This window comes from Carcharodon carcharias, chromosome 4, assembly GCF_017639515.1.
Source record: "Carcharodon carcharias isolate sCarCar2 chromosome 4, sCarCar2.pri, whole genome shotgun sequence".
Classification (NCBI taxonomy): Eukaryota; Metazoa; Chordata; class Chondrichthyes; order Lamniformes; family Lamnidae; genus Carcharodon; species Carcharodon carcharias.
Window position 1 is genome coordinate 202,862,781 of NC_054470.1, and position 22,844 is coordinate 202,885,624.

A 22,844-nucleotide genomic window follows, 5' to 3' on the forward strand; every position below is an offset into this window, starting at 1 on the left:
CCTGATCCTCCAGTACCTTTACTCCCAGAGTTTTTCTGTGCCCCTACAATTCCTGCGGATTTTCCCTGCAACCTCCAACACACTGACCTCGTGTGCTCCACTTTATTACAAAAAGACACCTCAATTTTCGAATGTCACTTCTACCTTCAGCACCTTCCTTTTTATCTGAGAAAGAACCCCCTGGGAATTTCCAGCTATTCCTTCTCTTCCCCAACTACCTACCTTCCTTTCAACTTCCCACTTTTTATTCTTTTCCAATTTGAAAGGGTGATGGAAAAAATGTTTGGCTCTATGAACTAACTCATAGCTACCTCTGCTGCTTGTCTTACAGGATCAACTCTCTGTTCCTCCAAAACAAAAACAGAATTACCTGGAAAAACTCAGCAGGTCTGGCAGCATCGGCGGAGAAGAAAAGAGTTGACGTTTCGAGTCCTCATGACCCTTCGACAGAACTGAGGACTCGAAACATCAACTTTGTTCTTCTCCGCCAATGCTGCCAGACCTGCTGAGTTTTTCCAGGTAATTCTGTTTTTGTTTTGGATTTCCAGCATCCGCAGTTTTTTTGTTTTTACCTCTGTTCCTCCACATGAGTTCTCACTACTGAAGGGATTGAATCTTAAAATTCTTCCAAAAGAATGACTTCCCTAAGAGCTGCATAGTTGCCTCTATTTTTAACACCCGTATTCACCCGTCAAAATTACTTTGTTCTACTCTCTCAAACCCAATATAAGTGTGCCCAGGCTGTTTTCTCATATTCCTAAATTTCTGCCTGTATGCTTCAGGAACCAACTCATATGCACCCAAAATAGCCTTTTTCACCACATCATAATTCACCAATATTTCTTCTGATAGTGAAGCATATATCTCAAGTGCCCTACCTAACAACTTAGACTGTAATAATAACATCCAGCTTTCCTCTGGCCATTTCACCTGTTTAGCTAGCTTCTCAAACGAAATAAAGAGTTCTTCAAAATCTTTTTCCTCAAACTTGGAGGAGCTTGTACTAATTTAAACATCTCCCCACTGGGTTCTACTCAAGAGATAAATCCTTCCTCACATACTGACATCTCCTTTCTAACTGCCAACATTTTCAGTTGAAATTCTCTCTCTCTTTTCTCCTTCTCCATCTTTGCAATTTCTTTCCCTTGTAAAAGCCATTTCTCTGTCCTTTGCTTCTAATTAAAGCTTTTTCATTTGTAACTGAAGTCTCAATACCTCCAGTTGTGACTCACCAGTGTCAGGTTTCACTTCCAACTTTAGATGCTGTGCTTATACTTTTAACTATATCTGGTTTCCTAGCCCCCTTGGGTAACCCCAATTTTAACTTATCTGCCAACCCTGTTACCTTACTTTTGGTTATTTTCTCCAACCCAATCAGAGTTATCTCTTCTACTCCCATACAAGTATGAGCAATTGCCAAAACCATCTTGCAGTCTCCCCACTTCTAAAATACCTCACCAACTCCTGAATTCAAAGTGCCTCTCGCACTCGTAACCTTTAAGATTCACCAATACCAAACCAATCAAAGGAATTGGAAATATAATTTATCCCACCAAGAGCCCCCAATTGTCATGAAAGATGCAGTTGGTACAGTTTAAATATCCCAGATGGAAACTTTGAACAACTGTCATAACCTATAATTTTAAGTGTTGTGTTAGAGATGCAACTCTAAATTCAGGAATCAGACCAACAATTCTCAAGATTTTGCATTAAACTCAATGAACCATTTTATTAATTTACACAGGATAAAATACATAGCTTCAAATTACGACTATCATAATTCGTAACAAATTCCCAAACTAATCTTCATTAAGGCAACAGCAACCCATAGACTGAACCAAAAACCAGGCAAAGCATTTTCACTTTACAAACTCAAAATGAGGCTCTTTTCACTTTGGTTCCTGTGGAGCCTGTTGGAGCCTTTTGATCTCACATTTCTTCTGCCCTACACACATAATACTGTTGAAACTATACCTACCGCCCATTGAATGTAAATTCTCATTGTATCACCAACTTCTGAACTAAACCTCTCTTACAATAAAACCCCATTCATTGTACCAGTTTTATTAGTGATATAAACATATTGCTTGGTATCTGCTAGAAACGTGTCAGTTTCTACCCCACTTCTTCAATGCTCTATTCAAAAAATGCAAATGCACTCTATCTCTCCCACATATCAAAACTAGTACACATCAAAACACCCAGACTAGCTGGCTTTAATCCAATTAAGACACACCCACAGACTAAACCTGTATCTTAAAAGAAAACGATTTTCCAAAATATTATATACATTAATAGCTCCATGAAATCCATCTTCTCCAATCTGTCTTCATAACTGAAGTTCTTCATCCCTGGAACCATCGTGAATATACTCCCAGGTCCCTTTGCTCCTGCACCCCCTTTAGAATTGCATCCTTTATTTTATACTGTCTCTCCACGTTCTTCCTACCAAAATGACTCACCTCACATTTCTCTGCATTAAATTTCCTCTGGCACCTGTCAGCCCATTCTACCAACCTATGTCCTTTTGAAATTCCACACTATCCTCCTCACAGTTCACAATGCTTCAAAGTTTTGAAATTGTTCCCTGTACAGCAAGGTCTCCATCATTGATATATATATCAGGGAGAGCAGATGTCCCAACACTGAACCCTGGGGAACTTCACTACAAACCTTCCTCCAGCCCGAAAAACACCCATTAACCACTACTCTCTGTTTCCTGTCACTCAGCCTCCTCCGGAGGTCCCCAGCATCACAGATGCCAGTCTTCAGCCAATTTGAATCACTCCACGTGATATTAAGAAACAGCTGAAGGCACTGGATACTACAAAGGCTATGGGCCCTGACAATATTCCAGCAATAGTACTGAAGACATGTGCTCCAGAACTTGCTGCGCCCCTAGTCAAGCTGTTCTAGTACAGTTACAACACTGACATCTACCCGGCTATGTGGAAAATTACCCAGGTATGTCCTGTACACAAAAAGCAGGACAAATCCAACCTGGCCAATTACCAGTCTACTCCCGATCATCAGTAAAGTGATGGAAGGGGCTGTCGACATTAACCTGATCTTCCTCCCTATTCTACTCAGATTCTGCTCAAATCCTCAATCTTTCTTGCTTTTTCTTTTTTGATTTCAGATTTCCAGTGGTTGCAGTATTTTGCTTTTGGCCAGCTCAGGAACAGCTAGACACAGTGGTGTTGAGAGTTTGGGGTTGGAAGGGCAGTGTCTGACAGTAACTGTTCAGAGCTCTGTTTTTGCCTGTCATTTCAGTGCTCCAGGATCTAGCCAGCCTGACAGACAGCTAGAACTGGAAATCAGCAGCCCAGTAACTGGATCCAAAGAGGAGCTGAAAGATGAAGAGGAGGAAGAACAAGAAACAAAAGAGTTCAAGTAGGTGCTGAATATTTGTTCAGTAGGTACTGTAGATTCGCGCATGCAGAACCATTTGAATAGCATCCAATGGCAGTGTTATAGAGGGACAGAGGGTTCATAAGCAGGCAGAGCGGTAACCTTTCACTCAGTCAACAACAGCAATGAGAGAGGGAGATGGTGCTAAAAACAAAAAAACTGCGGATGCTGGAAATCCAAAACAAAAACAGAATTACCTGGAAAAACTCAGCAGGTCTGGCAGCATCGGCGGAGAAGAAAAGAGTTGACGTTTCGAGTCCTCATGACCCTTCGACAGAACTTGAGTTCAAGTCCAGGAAAGAGCTGAAATATAAGCTGGTTTAAGGTGTGTGTGTGGGGGGCGGAGAGATAGAGAGACAGAGAGGTGGGCGGGGGGGGGATGTGGTTGTAGGGACAAACAAGCAGTGATAGAAGCAGATCATCAAAAGATGTCAACGACAATAGTACAATAGAACACATAGGTGTTAAAGTTGGTGATATTATCTAAACGAATGTGCTAATTAAGAATGGATGGTAGGGCACTCAAGGTATAGCTCTAGTGGGGGTTTTTTTATATATAATGGAAATAGGTGGGAAAAGGAAAATCTTTATAATTTATTGGAAAAAAAAAAGAAGGGGGAAACAGAAAGGGGGTGGGGATGGGGGAGGGAGCTCACGACCTAAAGTTGTTGAATTCAATATTCAGTCCGGAAAGCTGTAAAGTCCCTAGTCGGAAGATGAGGTGTTGTTCCTCCAGTTTGCGTTGGGCTTCACTGGAACAATGCAGCAAGCCAAGGACAGACATGTGGGCAAGAGAGCAGGGTGGAGTGTTAAAATGGCAAGCGACAGGGAGGTTTGGGTCATTCTTGCGGACAGACCGCAGGTGTTCTGCAAAGCGGTCGCCCAGTTTACAGATGGTGCCCTGGTGGTAATATCACTGGACTAGTAATCCAGGGACCCAGGCTAACACTCTGGGGACACAGGTTCAAATCCCACCACAGCAGCTGCTGGAATTTAAATTCAATTAATAAATCTGTAATTGGTGACTGTGAAACTATCATTGATTGTTGTAAAAACCCATCTTGTTCACTAATGTCCTTTAGAGAAGGAAATCTGCTGTCCTTACCTGGTCTGGCCTACATGTGACTCCAGACCCACAGCAATGTGGATGACTCTTAACTGCCCTCTGAACAAGGGCAATTAGGGATGGGCAACAAATGCGGACCTTGCCAGCAATGCCCACATCCCATGGAAAGACAAAAGAAAGGTTTTAAGGAGGACAGAGATGTGGGCGGTTTACAGAGTGACTTCCAGAGCATTGGGCCCTAGTTTCTGAAGGAATTCTTTACCGTAGAGGCTGGAATAGACAGATTTTTAATCAGTAAGAGAATCAAGGGTTATGGGGTAAAGGCAGGAAAGTGGAATTGAGGATTATCAGATCAGCCATGATCTCATTGAATGGCGGAGCAGACTCGATGGGCCGAATGGCCTACTTCTGCTCCTACGTCTCATGGTTTTGTGGTCTATGGCACGGCTGCCAATTGTGAAGTGATTAAAATTAGGGATACGCAAAGCCAGAATGAGAGGAGCACAGCTATCTTGAAGGGTTGTGGGTTTGAAGGAGATTACAGAGATAGGGAGGGGTAAGGCCATGGAGAGATTTGAAAATAATGATGGGTACTTAAGATCAAAAAGTTGCTTAATCGGGAGTCAATGTAATTCAGTGAGCACAGGGGTGATGGTGGGGGGCATGACTCCTTCACATACATTCATGTGGACAATAATGGTTAGTCACAAAGTGCTTTGCTCAATACCTGACCCAGCTGAGAAGCAGTATCAGACTGTGCAAAGGCTTTTGACAGGCTACATGATTGTAATGGCTGTGTAATCTTCCTCCACTGCAGGGTTCCTCTTGTTCCATATCAAATCCCCTCCTCCAGTCTAGCAGTAAAGGAGAAACCAAAAAGCCTAGCAAAGGTGTCGGGGAAGGTGAAAGAAGAATCACTCATCATGGAGATGCCATCCATGACTGATGTCAATGAGTATCTGATCTTCGAGGCCTATCAGACAGCAACTTCATCTCTCTCAAATATTGTAAGTGTTCGCTCTGGGTACAATGGTGAAATGTTCTAAGCATTTCTTTGACTTCCAACCAGATGATGCACAATATACCGTGAACGGCTCCTCTGTTGTCTGCCACACAGCAAAGAACGTTTTGTTTCAATTAGCCCTTTAAAAGATCACCTTTTATTTCTCTCACACGTCTAACAACTCACACCTCCATTCTCTGGCATTATCTATAGACCACCGCCATCTATTGATACCATTGGCCTCACAATCTCAGTTAGAACTTCCTCAAATCCCCCAAACTCCTAAACCTAGGTTCAAGAAACTCAGGTTTTTACTCAACTCTCCTTCATTCTATAAAACCCAAAATCATCTAAGAGATGAAGATCTAGGAAGCTCTTCTGACAACTCTGTCAAACAGCAGCTGGATAAGCTCGCCATTTAATTTTCAGCCTTAAACCTCTCTCCTCTCTGTGTAACACTCACTCTTTCTCTGTCTCTCTGTCTCTATGTGTCTCTCTTTTGCTTTCTCTTCTCTCTCTCTGTGTGTGTCTCTCTCTCTCTCTCTCTCTCTGTCCGTCTCTCTCTTTCTCTCCCTCTCTTGCTCTCTGTCTCTGTTGCTCTCTCTTCTCTCTCTATGTCTGTGTGTGTGTGTGTGTGTGCATCTCTCTCTCTCTGTCTCTCTCTTTATCTATGTGACTCTCTCTTGTTCTCTCTTTCTCTCTCTCTCTGTCTCTCTCTCTCTCTCCGGACAGGATTTTCTGGTCCTGCCAATAGCTGGGATCGTGCTGGGTGGAGTAAAGGCAAAAGCCTGTTTTCCAACGGTGGGAGAACGAGTTGGAAGTTTCCGCTCCAGACTTTCAGTGTGGGTCAGGTTTCCCGCTGTGTCCAGATCAAGAAGCAGGTTTGCATCTCCGGAATGCTCATTAAAAAGCCAGCTCGGCGAAGTCACGTGTGTACATATCAATTCGGAGCAGGAGTCTGCCACTCAGCCCCAAAAACCTGCTCCGCCATTCAATAAGATCATGGCTGATTGGATATTCTACTCCCAGTAACCTTTCAACCCCATTACTTCTCAAGAACCTAGCTACCTCTGCCTTAACGATATTCACAGAGTCTGCTTCAAGCACATTTGAGGGAGAGAATTCCAAAGCCTCACAGCCTTCTGAGAGAAAAATAATCCACTCATTTCGCCGTAAATGGGCGACCCTGTATTTTGAGGCAGTGACCCCCCCCATCATGTTCACAACGCCCCGCGAGTGGATAATTCAACCAGCCTGATTCACCACCGGATGTAAGTGGTGAGCACCAGGCGACCTGCACTTCACTCGCAGCTTGGAGGTTTCTATGTGCAGCGTTTGCCTGCCTTTCACCGCGCTGCTCTCGTGGCTGCTCCCACACCATGCCAATGCGGCTGAGGCAAGACCAGCAGGAATGGAAGGGGGGGTGTGGAAGGGACATGCTTCGCTGGGGTGGGGGGGGACCAGGGAGAGGTAAGGGAAGGAGCGCTCAGAGACACATGACTGGGAAGAGGTTTAAAGGAACATGGCGAATAAGTGGATAGCAATCTGCAGTTGTGTGAACCGTGTAGCCGGGGTGAGAGTGCAGAGGCAGTCCTGGGGCAGAGTGCGTTATGCTACATGGCTATCTCTTGATCGCAGCCTAAGGAGGGGGAGGTCCTATCCATTCTGCATTGTTCGTGCACAGCATGGTGTGCACCGCGTGGTCAGTCCCTCACACGTTTGGGTCCTGGGGGTTGGTGTCCTGGTACTGGGCAGCAGACGGCACAGTCACAGTCAGGGCAAGCATCTCCAAGCTATGAATATGGAACTGGAAGGTAATCATTGATCATTGGAGCAAGCTGAAGTAGTTGAATGACCTGGCCTACTCATCTCCCTGTCTTCTTCCTGGAAACAAAAGGCTTGAGGAAAGAGAACGCCTCCTACTGGGAGCCCAAGATTGCCGACTGATCATGTGGTAGTGAATGTGGAGAGGGATGATGTGAGCAGCCTCTAGTGGCAGCAAAAGCCTACTGCACCTGGTATTCCCAAGCAGTCTCCCCTCTCAGAGAAAAAAATTGTCCTCACCTCTGTTTCAAATGGGAGACCCTTAATTTTTAAACTGTGTCCTCTAGTTCTATTCTCTCAGCATCCACACTGTGAAGTCCCTTCAGGATCCTGCATGTTTCAATAAGATCACCTCTCATTCTTCAAAACTCCAATGGGTACAGGCCCAACCTGCTCAAGCTTCCCTCATAAGCCAACACCATCCACCATCCCAGGATTGACTCGAGTGAATCTTCTCTGAACTGCTTCTAATATAATCATATCTTTTCTAACTAAGGAGACCAAAATTGTACACCGTCCAGCAGATGAGGTCTAACTAAGGCCCTGTAAAACTGTAGCAACTCTTCCCTACTTTTATATTCCATTCTCCTTGCAATAAACAACATCATTCCATTTGTCTTCCTATCACTTGCTGTACCTGCATTCTGCATTTTGGGATTCATGTACCAGGACACCCAGATCCCTCTGTACCTCAGAGTTCTGAAATCTTTCTCTATGTAAATAATTTCTGTTTTTCTATTCTTCCTGCTAAGTGGACATGTTCACGTTTTCCCTCATTATACTCATTTTGCCCACCCACTTAACCCATCGAGATCCCTTTGTAGACTCTTTTTGTCCTCTTGACAACTTATTTTCCTGCCTACCTTTGTGTCATCAGCAAACTTAGCTACAATACACTGAGTCCCTTCATCAAAGTCGTTGATGTAAATTGTAAATAGTTGAAGTCCCAGCACTGATCCCTGTGGCTCTCCACTCATCACATTTTGCCAACCCAAAAAAGACCCATTTATCTCTACTCTCTGCTTCTTGTTACCTAACCAATGCTCTATCCATGCTAGTATGTTTTTTTATTCATTCATGGGATGTGGGCAGCGCTGGCTTGGTCAGCATTTATTGCCCATCCCTAATTGCCCTTGCCCTTGAGAAGGTAGTGGTGAGCTGCCTCCCTGAACTGCTGCAGTCCATGAGCTCGTACTTTGTGGAGTAACCTTTGATTTTCACCTTATCAAATGGCTTTTGAAAATCCAAGTACAGAGCATCCACAGGTTTCCCTTTATCCATCCTTCTTGTTACTTTCTTAAAGAACTCAAATAAATTTGTCAAGCACAATTTCCCTATCACAAAACCATGTTGACTCTGCCTGATTGTATTATGATTTTCTAAATGTCCTGCTACTGCCTCCTTATTAATGGATTCAAGCAATCTCCCTGGTGGAATTTAAATTCAATTAATAAATCAGGAATTTCAATAAAAAGCTAGCCTCATTCATGGTAACCATGAAACTAAAATCAATTGTTGTAAAAACCCATCTGGTTCACTAACGTCCTTTAGGGAAGGAAATCTGCCATCCTTACCCAGTCTGGTCTACATGTGACTCCAGACCCACAGCAATGTGGTTGAATCTTAAACACCCTCTGAAATGGCCAAGCAAGCCACTCAGTTCTATCAACCTGCTACAAAGTCCAAAAGGAGGGGGAGATGGTTGGCCACTTGGTTCATAGTGAGGAGGATAGCTATGGACTGCAGGAAGGTAACAATGATCTGCTCAGGGGGGCAGAAAAGTGGCAAATGGAATTCAACCCAGAGAAATGTGAGGTGATGCATTCGGAGAGGTCAAACAAGGCAAAGGATTACACAATAAATGGGAAAATACTGAGAGGGAATAAGGGAGTGAATGTCCATAGATCGCTGAAGGCAGCATTATTGGTTGATAAGGTGGTTAAGAAGACATATGGAATCCTTTCATTTATTAGCTGAAGTATAGAATATAAGAGCAGGGAGGTTATGCAGGAACTGTATAAAACATTAGTTAGGCCACAACTAGAGTACTGTGTGCAGTCCTAGTCACCACATTACAGAAAGGATGTGATTGCATTCGAGAGGATACAGAGGAGATTTACGAGGATGTTACCAGGACTGGAAAATTGCAGCTATGAGGAAAGATTGGAAAGGCTGGGGTTGTTCTCCTTGGAACAGAGGAGGCTGAGGGGAGATCTGATTGAGATGTACAAAATTGTGAGGGACCTGGATAGAGTGAATGGGAAGGGCCGATTTACTTTTGCAGAGATTTAAAGTGATTGGTAAAAGATTAGGGGTGGAATTTTCTGTGCCCACTGGCATCAGGGGTGTTTGGCTGTGTGAGCGGGCAATATGGCACGAAAATCAGTCTCTCAAAGTCATGAAAGTAGTTTGCAATTGTCTGCTCTGTCCATCAATGCTGCATTTCCCCTGTTGGATGTTGGGACCTTCATTGTAATATGTCTGCATAAGGTCACCTGACAGGAATCATCCCCCCGCCTCCCACATGCTGGATCATCCCAGCATGTTGGACACCGACTCGCTCGAGCCTGAAATCACACGCGATATTTCGGTTGGCGGGCGCGTGCCGGAGCTGGCAGCACACCTGCTGACAAATAATAAGGCCATGGACAAGGCCATTGCAACAAATTTTTCACTGACTGTCCAACCTTACAGTTGGCGGGCGAAAGGGCCGAGTGTTCTTTGAAACCACATCCACGGGCTGGATGAGGTTTCCAAGATCAAACAAAAATAAAATAAAATGTTTTAAATTTCATTTATAACATGCCCCTTCTCGTGTGATAGAGTCACGTGAGGGGACATGTTTTATAACATTTTTAAAATTTTATTTCTAATTTTTAAGTCCACTCATCTCCCTGAGGCAACTCTGTGCCACAGGGAGCTTTTCCAGCCCTCAGGCGTGAAGTTTGCGCTCGCCCTCCCCTCCCCCACATAGGCAGTGCTGAGCGCTGCTGCTGGACGGGCTTTAATTAGCCCACCAGTCCGGCCCCGATTCCGGGTAGCAGTCAGCTTCCTGACCACTCCCCACCGAGCCTGCCCGACAAGGGCAAAATCCTGCCCCCCACTCTTTTAACTCAGCAAAGAATGATTCATTTCAGTCCACAGCCCAGTCATCCTTTTCATTAGCTGCAGGTGTAATTCCATTTTCAAACTCATTTTCCAAACTCAAATGTGGTAAATTCTCATTTCAATTTAACAAGGTTAAAACAGCATTTTTGTGCATTAACATCTCATTTCTTCTCTGGTCAAAATCTCTTTTTGTCGTTTCAAGGATGTTATTGAGATGCTTTTTATGTTCACACAAAAGCATTTCATATTCCTGCTTGGTTTGATCTTTAAACTTTTAATGATATTGTTGTTTCTCCCAATCTGAACAGGTCTTTTCCACTTCTCCTTGAGCAATGTCAATTATATTCTCCCTGTGAAGTTTCATAGTTTGTTCCAACCCTTCAATTCTTTTGTGTAATCCACCAACTATATCATTCCACTCCTTTCCACGTTTTGGATCTGTCCACTTGCCTGGATTCCAACTGCTGTATTTTGTGTGTTAGCATTTGTACATCAGAGTCTCTGGTCATTGATTTTTCCAGGCCATTTTGCACTTTCAATCCTTTTTGTTGGCAATTCTTAATTTCCAATTCTGCAGGCACTTTCGCTGTTTTCACATTGTCCATTACTGAGGTTAGCACATCAGTAATTTTACTTGGATCAGTTCTTTGCTCAAATGGACCACAATTCAGCAGAGTTTTTATTCACAGTAGCAACTTTGGAACTGTGACCCTCCATATCACACACCGTATCTTCCATTTCTCCAGTTTGCATTGAAGTTCGAGAATCTCACTGCTCTTTCCACGACAAAGTTCTAACAGCTTGTTAGTTTTGGTTTTTAATTCTGCATTCAACCAATTGTTCTGATTTACCAACAATTCCTTTTCCTGATCAAGGCATTTTCCACAATTTTTCATAGCAACTACTGCTGCTTGAAGTTCACCAAGTTTTAACTGAAATTTGGCCTTTAAGTTGCTTCTACACATTTATCATTTAAACATTTCAAGCCCTCAGTCAAGTGACACTTTCTGTGACTGATTCTCAATTGTTCTCACCAATTCTCTTCTTTCATTAGCAAACTCCTCTTTTATACATAAAAAATGATTTTCTACGTTAATTAGGTTTTCCCTCCATTTCTTGTTATGGACAATAAGCCTTTCATTTTGGCCACAGGAGTTTTCTGAAGTTGGTTAAGATCAGCCACACTACTGTGTCCACTGGCCAAATCATTACCCAGAATAAAATCCATCCTTCCAACAGGTCATTTCGGAATAATTCCCACCATAACAATTCCATTAATACCTCATCAATATTTTTTCTTTCATAAAACAAATTGTATCGTCAGCCACCACCAATGATTGACCTGCCCCTGTATCTCTCAAAAGTTTAATCCGTTTACTTATTTTGTTGGAGGAGTAAGGGAACACTACTCCCTTTGACACAAAACATCCAGACCCTCTATTAGCTTAACTTTCTTCAACAGTAATGAAAGAAGAATTCTCCGGACCATCCTGAACCATATCCTCCTTTCCTGTGTGTTCTGAGGGAACACGTTTCACCTGTACCACTGCTACAGTTTTAACAACCATTTCCTTTTCTGATATAACCTTTCCTGAGGATTCCTTTGGCATTCCTACTACTGCAATAGGGCCACCATTTAATCTCCAGCAAACTATCTGAGCACGGCCCTACCTTATTACAATGGAAACACTTCGGCTTTTGAATGTCACTGCCACCCTCAACACCTTCTTTTCTGGTCTGAGGAGAAATTTCCCTAGAATTCCCAACTGTCCCTTCTTCTCCCTGGCTACTTGTCTTGCTTTCACCCTCACATCTTCTCAGGCTTATGGGGATGACAATAAAAGGACCAGCTCATAATTGTCTGCCATCTCCGCTGCCTGTCTAGCTGTTTTAATCTTCTGGTCTTCAACATGGGTTTTAACTACAAGAGGAAGTGAATCTTTAACTTCTTCCAAGCAAATTACTTCCCTAATTCAGTATATGTCTGCCCAGCATATTTCTTTGCATGCTGAAATTTCTGCCTGTAGGTCTCAAGGACTAAATCATATGTACTGAGAATAGACTTTTTTTTTACTACATCATAAACCACTCTTCTGAAAGTGAAGCATAAACCTCACTAACTCATTCCTACCAACCTAGACTGTCAAAGTAATAAGGGGAGGTAATGATGTAGTGGTATTGTTGTGGCAATAATAATCCAGAGGTCCAGGATAATGCTCTGTGGATCCAGGTTCAAATCCTGCCATGGCAGATGGTGGAATTTGACATCAATAAACATCTGGAATTAAAGTCTAATGAAAATCAAGAAGTTTTTGTAAAAGCACACCTGGTTCACTAATGCTCTTTCCTTTAAGATAGGAAATCTGCTGTCCTTACCACAGCAATGGTTGACTCTGAAATAGCCTAAAAAACCACCCAGTTGTATCTAAAGGCAACTCACAACCACCCTCTCAAGGGCAATTGGGGCTGGCCTACGCAGCGAGTCCCACATTACTTTTCCTTCATTCATGGGATGTGGGCTTCACTGGCTGGGCCAGCATTTATTACCCATCTCTACCTGCCCTTGAGAAGGTGGTGGTGAGCTGCCTTCTTGAACCGCAGCAGTCCATGTGGTGTAGGTACACCCACAGTACTGTTAGGAAAGGAGTTCCAGGATTTTGACCCAGCGACAGTGAAGGAGTCACGATGGTGAGTGGCTTGGAGGGGAACTTCCAGGTGGTGGTGTTCCCATGTGTCTGCTGCACTTGTCCTTCTAGATAGAGGTGGCTGTCGGTTTGGAAGGTGCTGTTGAAGGAGCCTTGGTGAATTCCTGCAGTGCATCTTGTAGCTGGTACACACTGCTGCTACTGTGCATCGGTGGTGGAGGGAGTGAATGTTTGTGGATGTGTTGCCAATCAAGTGGCTGTTTTGTCCTGGTTGGTGTCAAACTTCTTGAGTGTTGTGGGAGCTGCACTCATACAGGCAAGTGGGGAGTATTCCATCACACTCCTGACTTGTGCCTTGTAGATGGCGGACAGGCTTCGGGGAGTCAGGAGGTGAGTTACTCATTGCAGGGTTCCTGGCCTCTGACCTGCTCTTGTAACTGCAGTATTTATACGGTTAGTCCAGTTCAGTTTCTGGTCAATGGTAACCCTTGGGATGTTGATAGTGGGGGATTCAGTGATGGTAATGCTATTGAATATCATGGGGCAATGGTTGCATTCTCTCTTGTTGGAGATGGTCATTGCCTGACACTTGTCTGTTGTGAATGTTACTTGCCACTTGTCAGCCCAAGCCTGGATATTGTCCAGGTCTCGCTGCATTTGGACATAGACTGCTTCAGTATCTGAGGAGTCATGAATGGTGCTGAACATTGTGCAATCATCAGTGAACATCCCCACTTCTGACCTTATGAAGGAAGGAAGGTCATTGATGAAGCAGCTGAAGATGGTTGGGTCGAGGACACTACCCTGAAGAACTCCTGCAGTGATGTCCTGGAACTGAGATGACTGACCTCCAACAACCACAACCATCTTCCTTTGTGCCAGCAGAGAGTTTTCCCCCTGATTCCCATTGACTCCAGTTTTGCTAGGGCTTCTTAATGATTCCGTGAGGATGACTATGTCAGGCTGTTGCTTGACTAGTCTGTGAGACAGCTGTCCCAGTTTTGGCACTAGCCTCCAGATGTTAGTAAGGGGACTTTGCAGGGTCGACAGGGCTGAGATGCCGTTGTTGTTTCCGGTGCCTAGGGCGATGCCGGGTGGTCCGTGGTCTGTCCATTTTCATTCCTTTTTTGAGTCTTTGTAGCGGTCATTTAAGAGTCAATCATATTGACAACAGATTTCCTTCTGGGTTTTTACAACAACTGACAATGGTATCATGGTCATCATTTGACTTTTAATTGCAGATTTTTGTTGAATTCAGATTCCACCATTTGTCGTGGTGGGATTTAAACCTGGGCCCCCAGAGCGTTGTGCCGGCATTACTAGTCCATTAGCAATACCATTATGCCATCGCCTCCCGTGAATGAGTAATAATAAAAATAAAAGAAAATAATGCACAGATAGCACGTTCAGAGAGGTGGTCACACTGCAGCTTAAGGGTCTGGAGACAGGGAGGGAATGGGTGACCACCAGGCTGTCCAAGAGAGTAGGCAGGTAGTGCAGGAGCCCCCTGGGGTCTGTTTTGGAAGCTGGTGAGGGTGCTGGTTCCTCGGAGGAGTGCAGCCAGAGCCATGTTTGTGGCACCACGAGCGGCTCAGCTGTACAGGAGGGGAGGAAGAAGAAAGGAAGGGCTATAGTGACAGGAGATTCATCGGTTAGGGGAACAGACAGGTGTTTCTGTGGCTGTAGACATGACTCCAGGATGGTGTGTTGCCCCTCCCTGGTGCCAGGGTCAAGGATGTCACAGAGCAGCTGCAGGACATTCTTCAGGAGGAGGGTGATCAGCCAGAGATCGTGGTTCACATTGGTACCAGTGACTTAGGTAGGAAGGGGGAATGTGGTCCTGGAATCAGAATTTAGGGAGCTGGGTAGAAAATTAACAAGCAAGACCTCAAATGCAGTAATCTCCGGATTACTCCCAGTGCCACGTTCCAGTGAGTACAGAAATAGGAGGATAAGGCAGGTGAATATGTGACTGGAAAGATGGTGCAGGAGGGAGGGCTTTAGATTCCTGGGACACTGGGACTGACTCTGGGGGAGATGACACCTGTACAAGCCAGACGGGTTGCACCTGAACAGAGCTGGGACTGAGTTCCTTGCGGGGTGTTTTGCTAGTGCTGTTGGGAGGGTTTAAACTAACTTAGCAGGGGTGTGGGAACCAGGAGAGAATATTAGAGAGGAATACCAAGGTGAACAAAATACTGGGAGGGACAAATAGCGCTTGTGTAGAGAACAGAAAGTTAATAGGTAAAGTCGGGGTAATAGAGAAAGTAACAAAATCTAAGTCAGGGTTACTATTCATGTATGTGAATGCATGGAGTATAGTGAATAAGATTGGGGAGTTACAGGCGCAGATTGCCATGTGGAAATATGATGTTGTGGCGATATCAGAGACCTGGCTTAAGGAAGGGCAGAACTGGGTGTTAAATATTCCCGTGTACAAGGTGTTCAGAAGAGATAGGAAAGGAGGAGGGGTGGCAATATTGTTTAAGGAGAGCATTGCAGTGCTGGAGAAAGAAGATGTCCCAGAGGGTTCAAGGACAGAATCAACTTGGCTCGAGCTAAGGAACAAAAAGGATGTGATTACATTGCTCGGTGTAGTCTATAGACCATCAAATAGTGAGAAGGATGTAGGAGAACAAATCTGCAGGGGAATTACAGAGAGTTGCAGCATTATAGAGTAGTTATAATGGGTGACTTTAATTACCTGAATGTAGCCTGGGACAGTGATAGTGTAAAGGGTGGAGAGGGGCAAAAGATCCTAGATTGTGATCAGGAAAATTTTCTACAGCAGTATGTGTCCAATCCAACAAGAAAAGATGCACTAAGATAAAGCAAAATACTGTGGATGCTGGAAATCTGAAACAAAAACAGAAAATGCTGGAAAAACTCAGCAGGTCTAAGAGCATCTGTGCAGGGATGCTGTTGCTATTGCTGCAGGTGCTGTTAGACCTGCTGAGTTTTTCCAGCATTTTCTGTTTTTGTTTAAAAGACGCACTGTTAGACCTGGTTCTTGGAAATGAGGCCAGCCAGGTAGATCTAGTGTCAGTGGGGGAACATTTAGGAGACAGTGATCGTTGTATTGTATATTTTAGATGATGATAGAAAAGGACGATAGGCAATCCAGAGTAAAAATAATTAACTGGACAAGAGCCGACTTCCATGGGGCAAGAAAGAGCTGGGCCAGATAGACAGGAATGAAAGATTGGAGGGAAAAACTGTAGCTGAACAAAAGAATTGGTTCGGGCACAGTCAAGGTATGTTCCATCGATAGGGAAAAGTAGGGAAACAAATCCAGAGCTCCCTGGATGAAAAAGGAGATAGAAATTAAGATAAAGGAGAAAAAGTGTACTTATGACAGGTGTCAGGTAGAAAATACAATTGAGAACAAAGAGAAATACAGAAGGTTCAGAGGGGAGGTGAAAAAGCAAATTAGAGAAGTGAAGAGGGATTATGAGAAAAGACTGGCAGTCTTCTATAGGCATATAAATAGTAAAAGGTGGTAGAAGGAGGAGTAGGGCTGATTAGGGACCTAACGGGGAATTCACACATGGACGAAGGGGCCAGGGCTGAGGTATTAAATGAAAAATTTCCATCCGTCTTTACCAAGGAGGGAGATGCTACCCAGGCCATGGTGACAGACAAGGAAACTCTGTCACTAGAAGGGTTCAAAATTGAGAAGGAGGAAGTGTTGAATAGACTGTTGGTACTTAAAGTTGACAAGACACCGGGACTGGATAAGTTGCATCCAAGGATATTGAAGGAAGTGAGAATAGAAATCGTAGGGCACTAGCCATAATCTTTCAGTCTTCCCTACACTCAGGGGAGGTGCCAGAGGACTGGAGAATTGCAAACATTACACCCTTGTTCAAAAAAGGTTGTAAGGTTAAGCCCAGCAATTACAAACCAGTTCAGGGGTGGGCAAGATTCTAGAAACAATTATTCAGGATAGAGTTTGTGGTCACATGTAAAAATATGGGTTGATAAGGAAGAGCCAGCATGGATTATTTCTAAAGGGAAAATCATGCTTAACTAACTTGCTGGAGTTTTTTGAAGAGGTAACAGAAAAAGTCGATGAGGGTAATGCTGTTGATGTGGTGTACATGGACTTTCAAGAGGCAATTTTGAAACAGTGCCACACAACAGACTTGTGAGAAAAGTTATTGCTCATGGAATAAAACATGGATACAAAATTGGTGACAAAATAGGAAGCAGAGAGTAATGGTCAATGGATATTTTTCGGGCTGGAGGGAGGTTTGTAGTGGAGTTCCCCAGGGGTCAGTATTGGGACCCTTGCTTTTCCTGATATATATTAATGATCTAGAACTTGGTGCGTAGGAGACAAATTCAGAGTTTGCAGATGATACGAAAGTTGGGAGTGTTGTGAACTACGAGGAGGACAGTGTGGAACTTCAAAAGGACATAGACAAGTTGGTGGAGTGGGCAGATAGGTGACAGATGAAGTTCAATGTGGAGAAGTGTGAGGTGGTGCATTTTGGTAGGAAGAACATGGACAGACAATATAAAATAAGGGGTGACATTTTGCAGGGGGTGCAGGAGCAGAAAGACTTGGGTGTATACGTGCATAGATCATTAAAGGTAGCAGTTAATAACACATATTGTATCCTGGGCTTTATTTTTAGGAGCATAGAGTACAAGAGCAAGGAGGTTGAGCTGAATTTATATAAAACATGCATTAGACCTCAGCTGAAATATTGTGTACAATTCTGGGTACCATATTATAGGAAGGATGTGAACACATTGGAGAGAGCGCAGAAGAGGTTTACAAGAATGGTTCCAGGGATGAGAAACTTCAGCTATGAGGATAGATTGGAGAGGTTGGGACTGTTCTCCTTGGAGAGGAGAAGGCTGAGAGGAGACTTGATAGAAATGTTCAAAATCATGAGGGGGCTGGACAGAGTCGATAGGGAGAAGCTGTTCCCGCTCATAAAAGAATCAAGAACCAGGGGGCACAGATTTAAAGTGATTTACAAAAGAAACAAATGTGAGGTGAGTGGTTCGAGTCTGGAATGCACGGCCTGGAAGTGTGGTGGGGGAGGTTCAATCGAGGCATTCAAGAGGGTATTAGATGATTATTTGAACAAAAACAATATACAGGGGTATGAGGAAAAGGCAGGGCAATGGCACTAGGTCATAATGCTCAATTGGAGAGCTGGTACAGACACGATGGGCCGAATGGCCTCCTTCTGTGCCATTAAAATTCTGTGATTCTATGATTTCTCTTGGATACTTCTTTGGCTTAGCTACCTTTTCAAACGAAATGAAGAATGCCTCCACATCCCTTTCCTCAAACTTTGGAAGAGCTGGCGCAAGCTTAAACATCTCACCACTAGGTTTTGGGTTGAAGGATTTTTCATCATCAAAACTTTACTCAATGTTTGAGATCTCTTTTTTAACTTCCAGCCTTCTAAGCCAGTATTCCCTTTCTCGTTCCTTCTCTCCATTGCTAACTTCTCCCTATGGAGATCGAGTTTTCACATCTCCATTTCTCTTTGAAATATTCTCTTCTTCCTTTTCTGCCCTTTTTTTTCCTTTTGCCTCTAATTCAAGTTTTTTCAGTTGCTTTGCTTGTTCAAGTTGCTTTATTTGCAACTGGGCCTTAGCTAACTCAATTGACTTAACCCCTGGAGAACATGGTCTCTCTATTATCCCTCCCAGTTTTAAATGCTGTGCTTTTATCCTAACTCTGTCCAGTTTCTTCGCTCCCTCGGGTAATTCTAACTCCAATTTAGCCGCCAATCCCATTAGATTACTCTTGGTTAATTTCTGCAAAGCAGTCAGGGTTACATTTTCCATCTGTATAAAAGTCTTTGCAACCTCCAAAGCCATTTGGATTCCAACCCCTATAATATACCTCACAGCAACTCCAATTCCTACAGCCAGTACCCTTGTACCTCCACGTGCTCTTTAAAAAGGATTGACAGATCCCACCAATGTTCGAGGATTTCCAATCCCATCTTATAAGACAATCTCGAACCAATTATTGTTCCACATTCAATCACCCACTGTCCGCATTTCAAATCCCTCAAGAGCCCCCACTTTGTTATGATCCCAGCTGAAGTTACCCCTGAACAAGCCTGAACCCAGGGTGGAGCCCAGCTAGATAGATCCTAACTTTAATTTGTTTGTTTAGATACGTGGAGAGGGGCTACTGAACAGAGTCATAGGAGTCTGCTCATGAACTTCTACCAAAAAAATAAAATATTTATTAAACAAGAAAGGATGAACTATATTACAATACTCCTTCACCCACAACTATGCCTTTACAGGTATATACAGATTTGTAAGGATAACACAAGTTATAAAAGCAATCTTACACTTTAATGTTCACAGAAAGTGCACAGTCCATGTAAACCTATGGCGACCTGTGGTCAGAAAATCACACTCTGAAACCGAGTGACTGATGCCACCTCAACCAGATGCTATGGATCTCTCATCAACTCCCCTCAGATGCTTGTCATACCGTGTGCAAACTGAACTCCATCTTCCACATGAGGGGTTCCAATCTCCACTTTCCTAGAACTCGCTTTAGAATATTTTCCCAAACCAATGCTTTCTCACGGACACCTTCTGCAGGGGTTCACCTCCAGGGTTTCGAACTCTCATTCTGATGTGCCTCTCCACTGGGTCACCACATGCATTCAAGCTTTCTTCCACGCACTCTCTCTCACTAACTCAGCCATCAACATTACCGCTCCTCCTGCTTGTTTACCTTAGCTGCAACAGTCATAAAAACATCATTAGAAATGCAAGTGACACCAAAACTCAATTTTACCTTTTCTTAACACATAAATATGGAAATACAAATCAAACTAACTGTAAGTCTAAAACTCATCCCTCACACTCAAAAATACAAATATAACTTACTTAAACTATCTCTGTTTCCTAACAGTACTAAAGGAGGTGGCCATGGAAATAATGAATGTGTTGGTTGTCACTTTCCAAAATTCTGTATGTTCTGGAACAGTCCCGGCAGATTGGAGGGTGGCAAATGTAACCCCACTATTTATAAAAGGAGGAAGGGAGAAAACAGTGAATTACAGCCGGATTAGCCTGATATCAGTGGTAGGGAAATGCTAGAGTCTATTATAATGGACATGATAACAGGCAGTTAGAAAATATCAACGGGATTAGACAAAGTCAACATGGGTTTATGAAAGGGAAATCATGTTTGACAAACCTCCTCAAGTTCTTTGAGGATGTAACTAGTCTAATAGATAAGGGAGAACCAGTGGATGTGGTGTATTTGGATTTTCAGAAAGCTTTTGTTAAAGTCCCACATTAAGAGGTTAGTGCGTAAAATTAAAGCACATGGGATTGGGGGTAATATATTGGCATCCTGAGTCGCTCCAGGTGCCTCAAATATACGAGGGGCCTGAGCGTCTGCAGGGATGGCTGCTTGGTCCATGTGTCCACTTCATTCTTCCACTGGTTCAAACACTGAGAACATCAGGAAGTAGTCATACTCTGACAATTTACACTTGGCTTCCTCCCATTGTTCACAATAGCTACTAGGTTTATAGATTTCCAGTTGATTTTTTTCTTGGTTTCCAATCTTCTCCTTTAGGCAACTATTCTCTGCTACCATGTTATACTCCAGAAAGCCAGTTGGCAAAGGATAGAACTAGAACCAATCTTTACACCCCTTTTTCAGTATTTATTTACTGAGTTACACATTACATGGATGCACTCTCTAACCTAACAGCCACAGTTTTAATCCCTGACGATTTATAGGGGATCGAGTGAATCCCCAGTTAAAGCCCACAATCTGCATGCAATTAAATCCAATTACTATGGAATTAACTTTCTCTCTCTCTTTATTTCCCATTCTTTCCCTTTCGGTTTCAGATCCAAACAGTGGTGAAAGTCAAGGAGGAAGAGGAGAAGAAAGAACAGAAGCTGAAAGAAGAAAAGGAAAATGACCTCCAGAAACCAGCTGAGAAAAAGCCAAAGAAGGGAAGAAAGTCAGCAGATAAGAAGAAAGGTACTTGTTTCAGTCACTGGACTTGGGCTTCATTGGGAATATGGCACAGGGCTAGGTTTGAGACTGGGGTAAGGATTGGATTGGGAATACGGGTAAGGTTTGGATTGGGAATATGGCATAGGGATAGATTGGGAATATGGGGAAGGGCTCTCTATGAGAATGCTTGGGCCTTAACTGACACATCGCCCTCACTCTCAGCCCCCAACTCCCAACATTCCTAATCACCTGGGCGATTGTCCCCTCCAGCCCTGCCAGGGAATTACCATGCTGGCAGTCTGTACAGTCCCCATATCAGGAGCTCTCCAGTCACTGGGCACCAGTCTGGTGCCACATCCTGCCTGCAGGTACTAGGGACTAGCCAGGGCACACTGAGAGTCAACCACCTAAATCTCTGGATGTCTGCGTGCTGTCCCTTCACACCTGTTCCACTGCAGTTATCCAAGAGAAGGCCTGACAAACATACCACAAGCTGGGACTTGACTGTGACCCAGTGGTTGGTTTACTTTACATGAAATATATAAAGGTAGTTTTCACATCGAGCTTTGTAAAACCATTCCATATATCATATAAATATTAATCCGTTACAGGAAAGTCAAATTACAATAAAACCAGACAGATAATCTAGCATCAGCCTCGGCACCGGAAACAGCAATGACAATCTCAGTCCTTTTGACCCTGCAAAGTCCTCCTTACTAACACCTGGGGGCTAGTGCCAAAACTGGGAGAGCTGTCTCACAGACTAGTCAAGCAACAGCCTGACATAGTCATCCTCACGGAATTATCCCTTACAGATAATGTCCCAGACACCACCATCACCGTCCCTGGGTATGTCCTGTCCCACCAGCAGGACAGACTCAGCAGAGGTGACAGCACAGTGGTATACAGTCGGGAGGGAGTTACCCTGGGAGTCCTCAACATCAACTCCAGACCCCATGAAGTCTCATAGCATCAGGTCAAACATGGGCAAGGAAACATCCTGCTGATTACCACGTCCCGCCCTCCTTCAGCTGATGAATCAGTGCTTCCTCCATGTTGAACACCACTTGGAGGAAGCACTGAGGGTGGCAAGGGCACAGAATGTACTCTGGGTGGGGGACTTCAATGTCCATCACCAAGAGTGGCTCGGTAAGACCACCAATGACTGAGCTGGCCGAGTCCTAAAGGACATAGCTGCTAGACTGGGTCTGTGGCAGGTGGTGAGGGAACCAACAAGAGGAAAAAACTACAGACAGAAACTAAGGCCCTACTTGCCCTCTCAGGTGGACCTTTTTTTATTCTTTCATGGGTGTTGGTGTCACTGGCAAGGCCAGCATTTGTTCCCATCCCTAATTGCCCTTGAACTGAGTGGCTTGCCATACCATTTCAGAGGGCAGTTAAAGAGTCAACCACTATTATGACACAGTCGATGGTAAAGGCTGAGTTTTTCAAATCCCAGAGGGAAACTTGAAACAACTGTCATAAACTATTTTTGCAATTTGTATGTTTCAAGATGCAGGCTTTGAATTCAGTAGTAATAAGACCACCGAGTAGCAAGAGGTTTTTTTTATAAAACTAAATTAAGCATTTATTAATATAAGAAAAATTGTAAACACATACATATGTCTGCAAAATTACTGCTATAATAACTACAAAGATCCCCTAATCAATCTGACTCTCATTTACACCCCGGTAAGGCAACAGTAAAACTCATAGATTTAAACAGACACCTGACAAAGCACACCCTGGACAGTCACATTAAAAATGAGTTTCTTTCAGCTCAGGGGCCCTGGAATCTACGCCAGGAAC

At 43.7% G+C, this 22,844-nt stretch overlaps 1 protein-coding gene across 1 annotated transcript in view; it reads left to right on the forward strand.

Moving 5' to 3' along the window:
- The window catches only part of spef2 (sperm flagellar 2), a 375,455-nt gene that overhangs the window by 280,150 nt on the left and 72,461 nt on the right, over window positions 1-22,844 (forward strand). Inside the window, exons 30-32 of the mRNA XM_041185381.1 lie at window positions 3,274-3,393; window positions 5,295-5,484; window positions 20,924-20,966. Of these exons, the coding sequence (XP_041041315.1) occupies window positions 3,274-3,393; window positions 5,295-5,484; window positions 20,924-20,966 (353 nt within the window). The remainder of the gene's footprint in view (window positions 1-3,273; window positions 3,394-5,294; window positions 5,485-20,923; window positions 20,967-22,844) is intronic.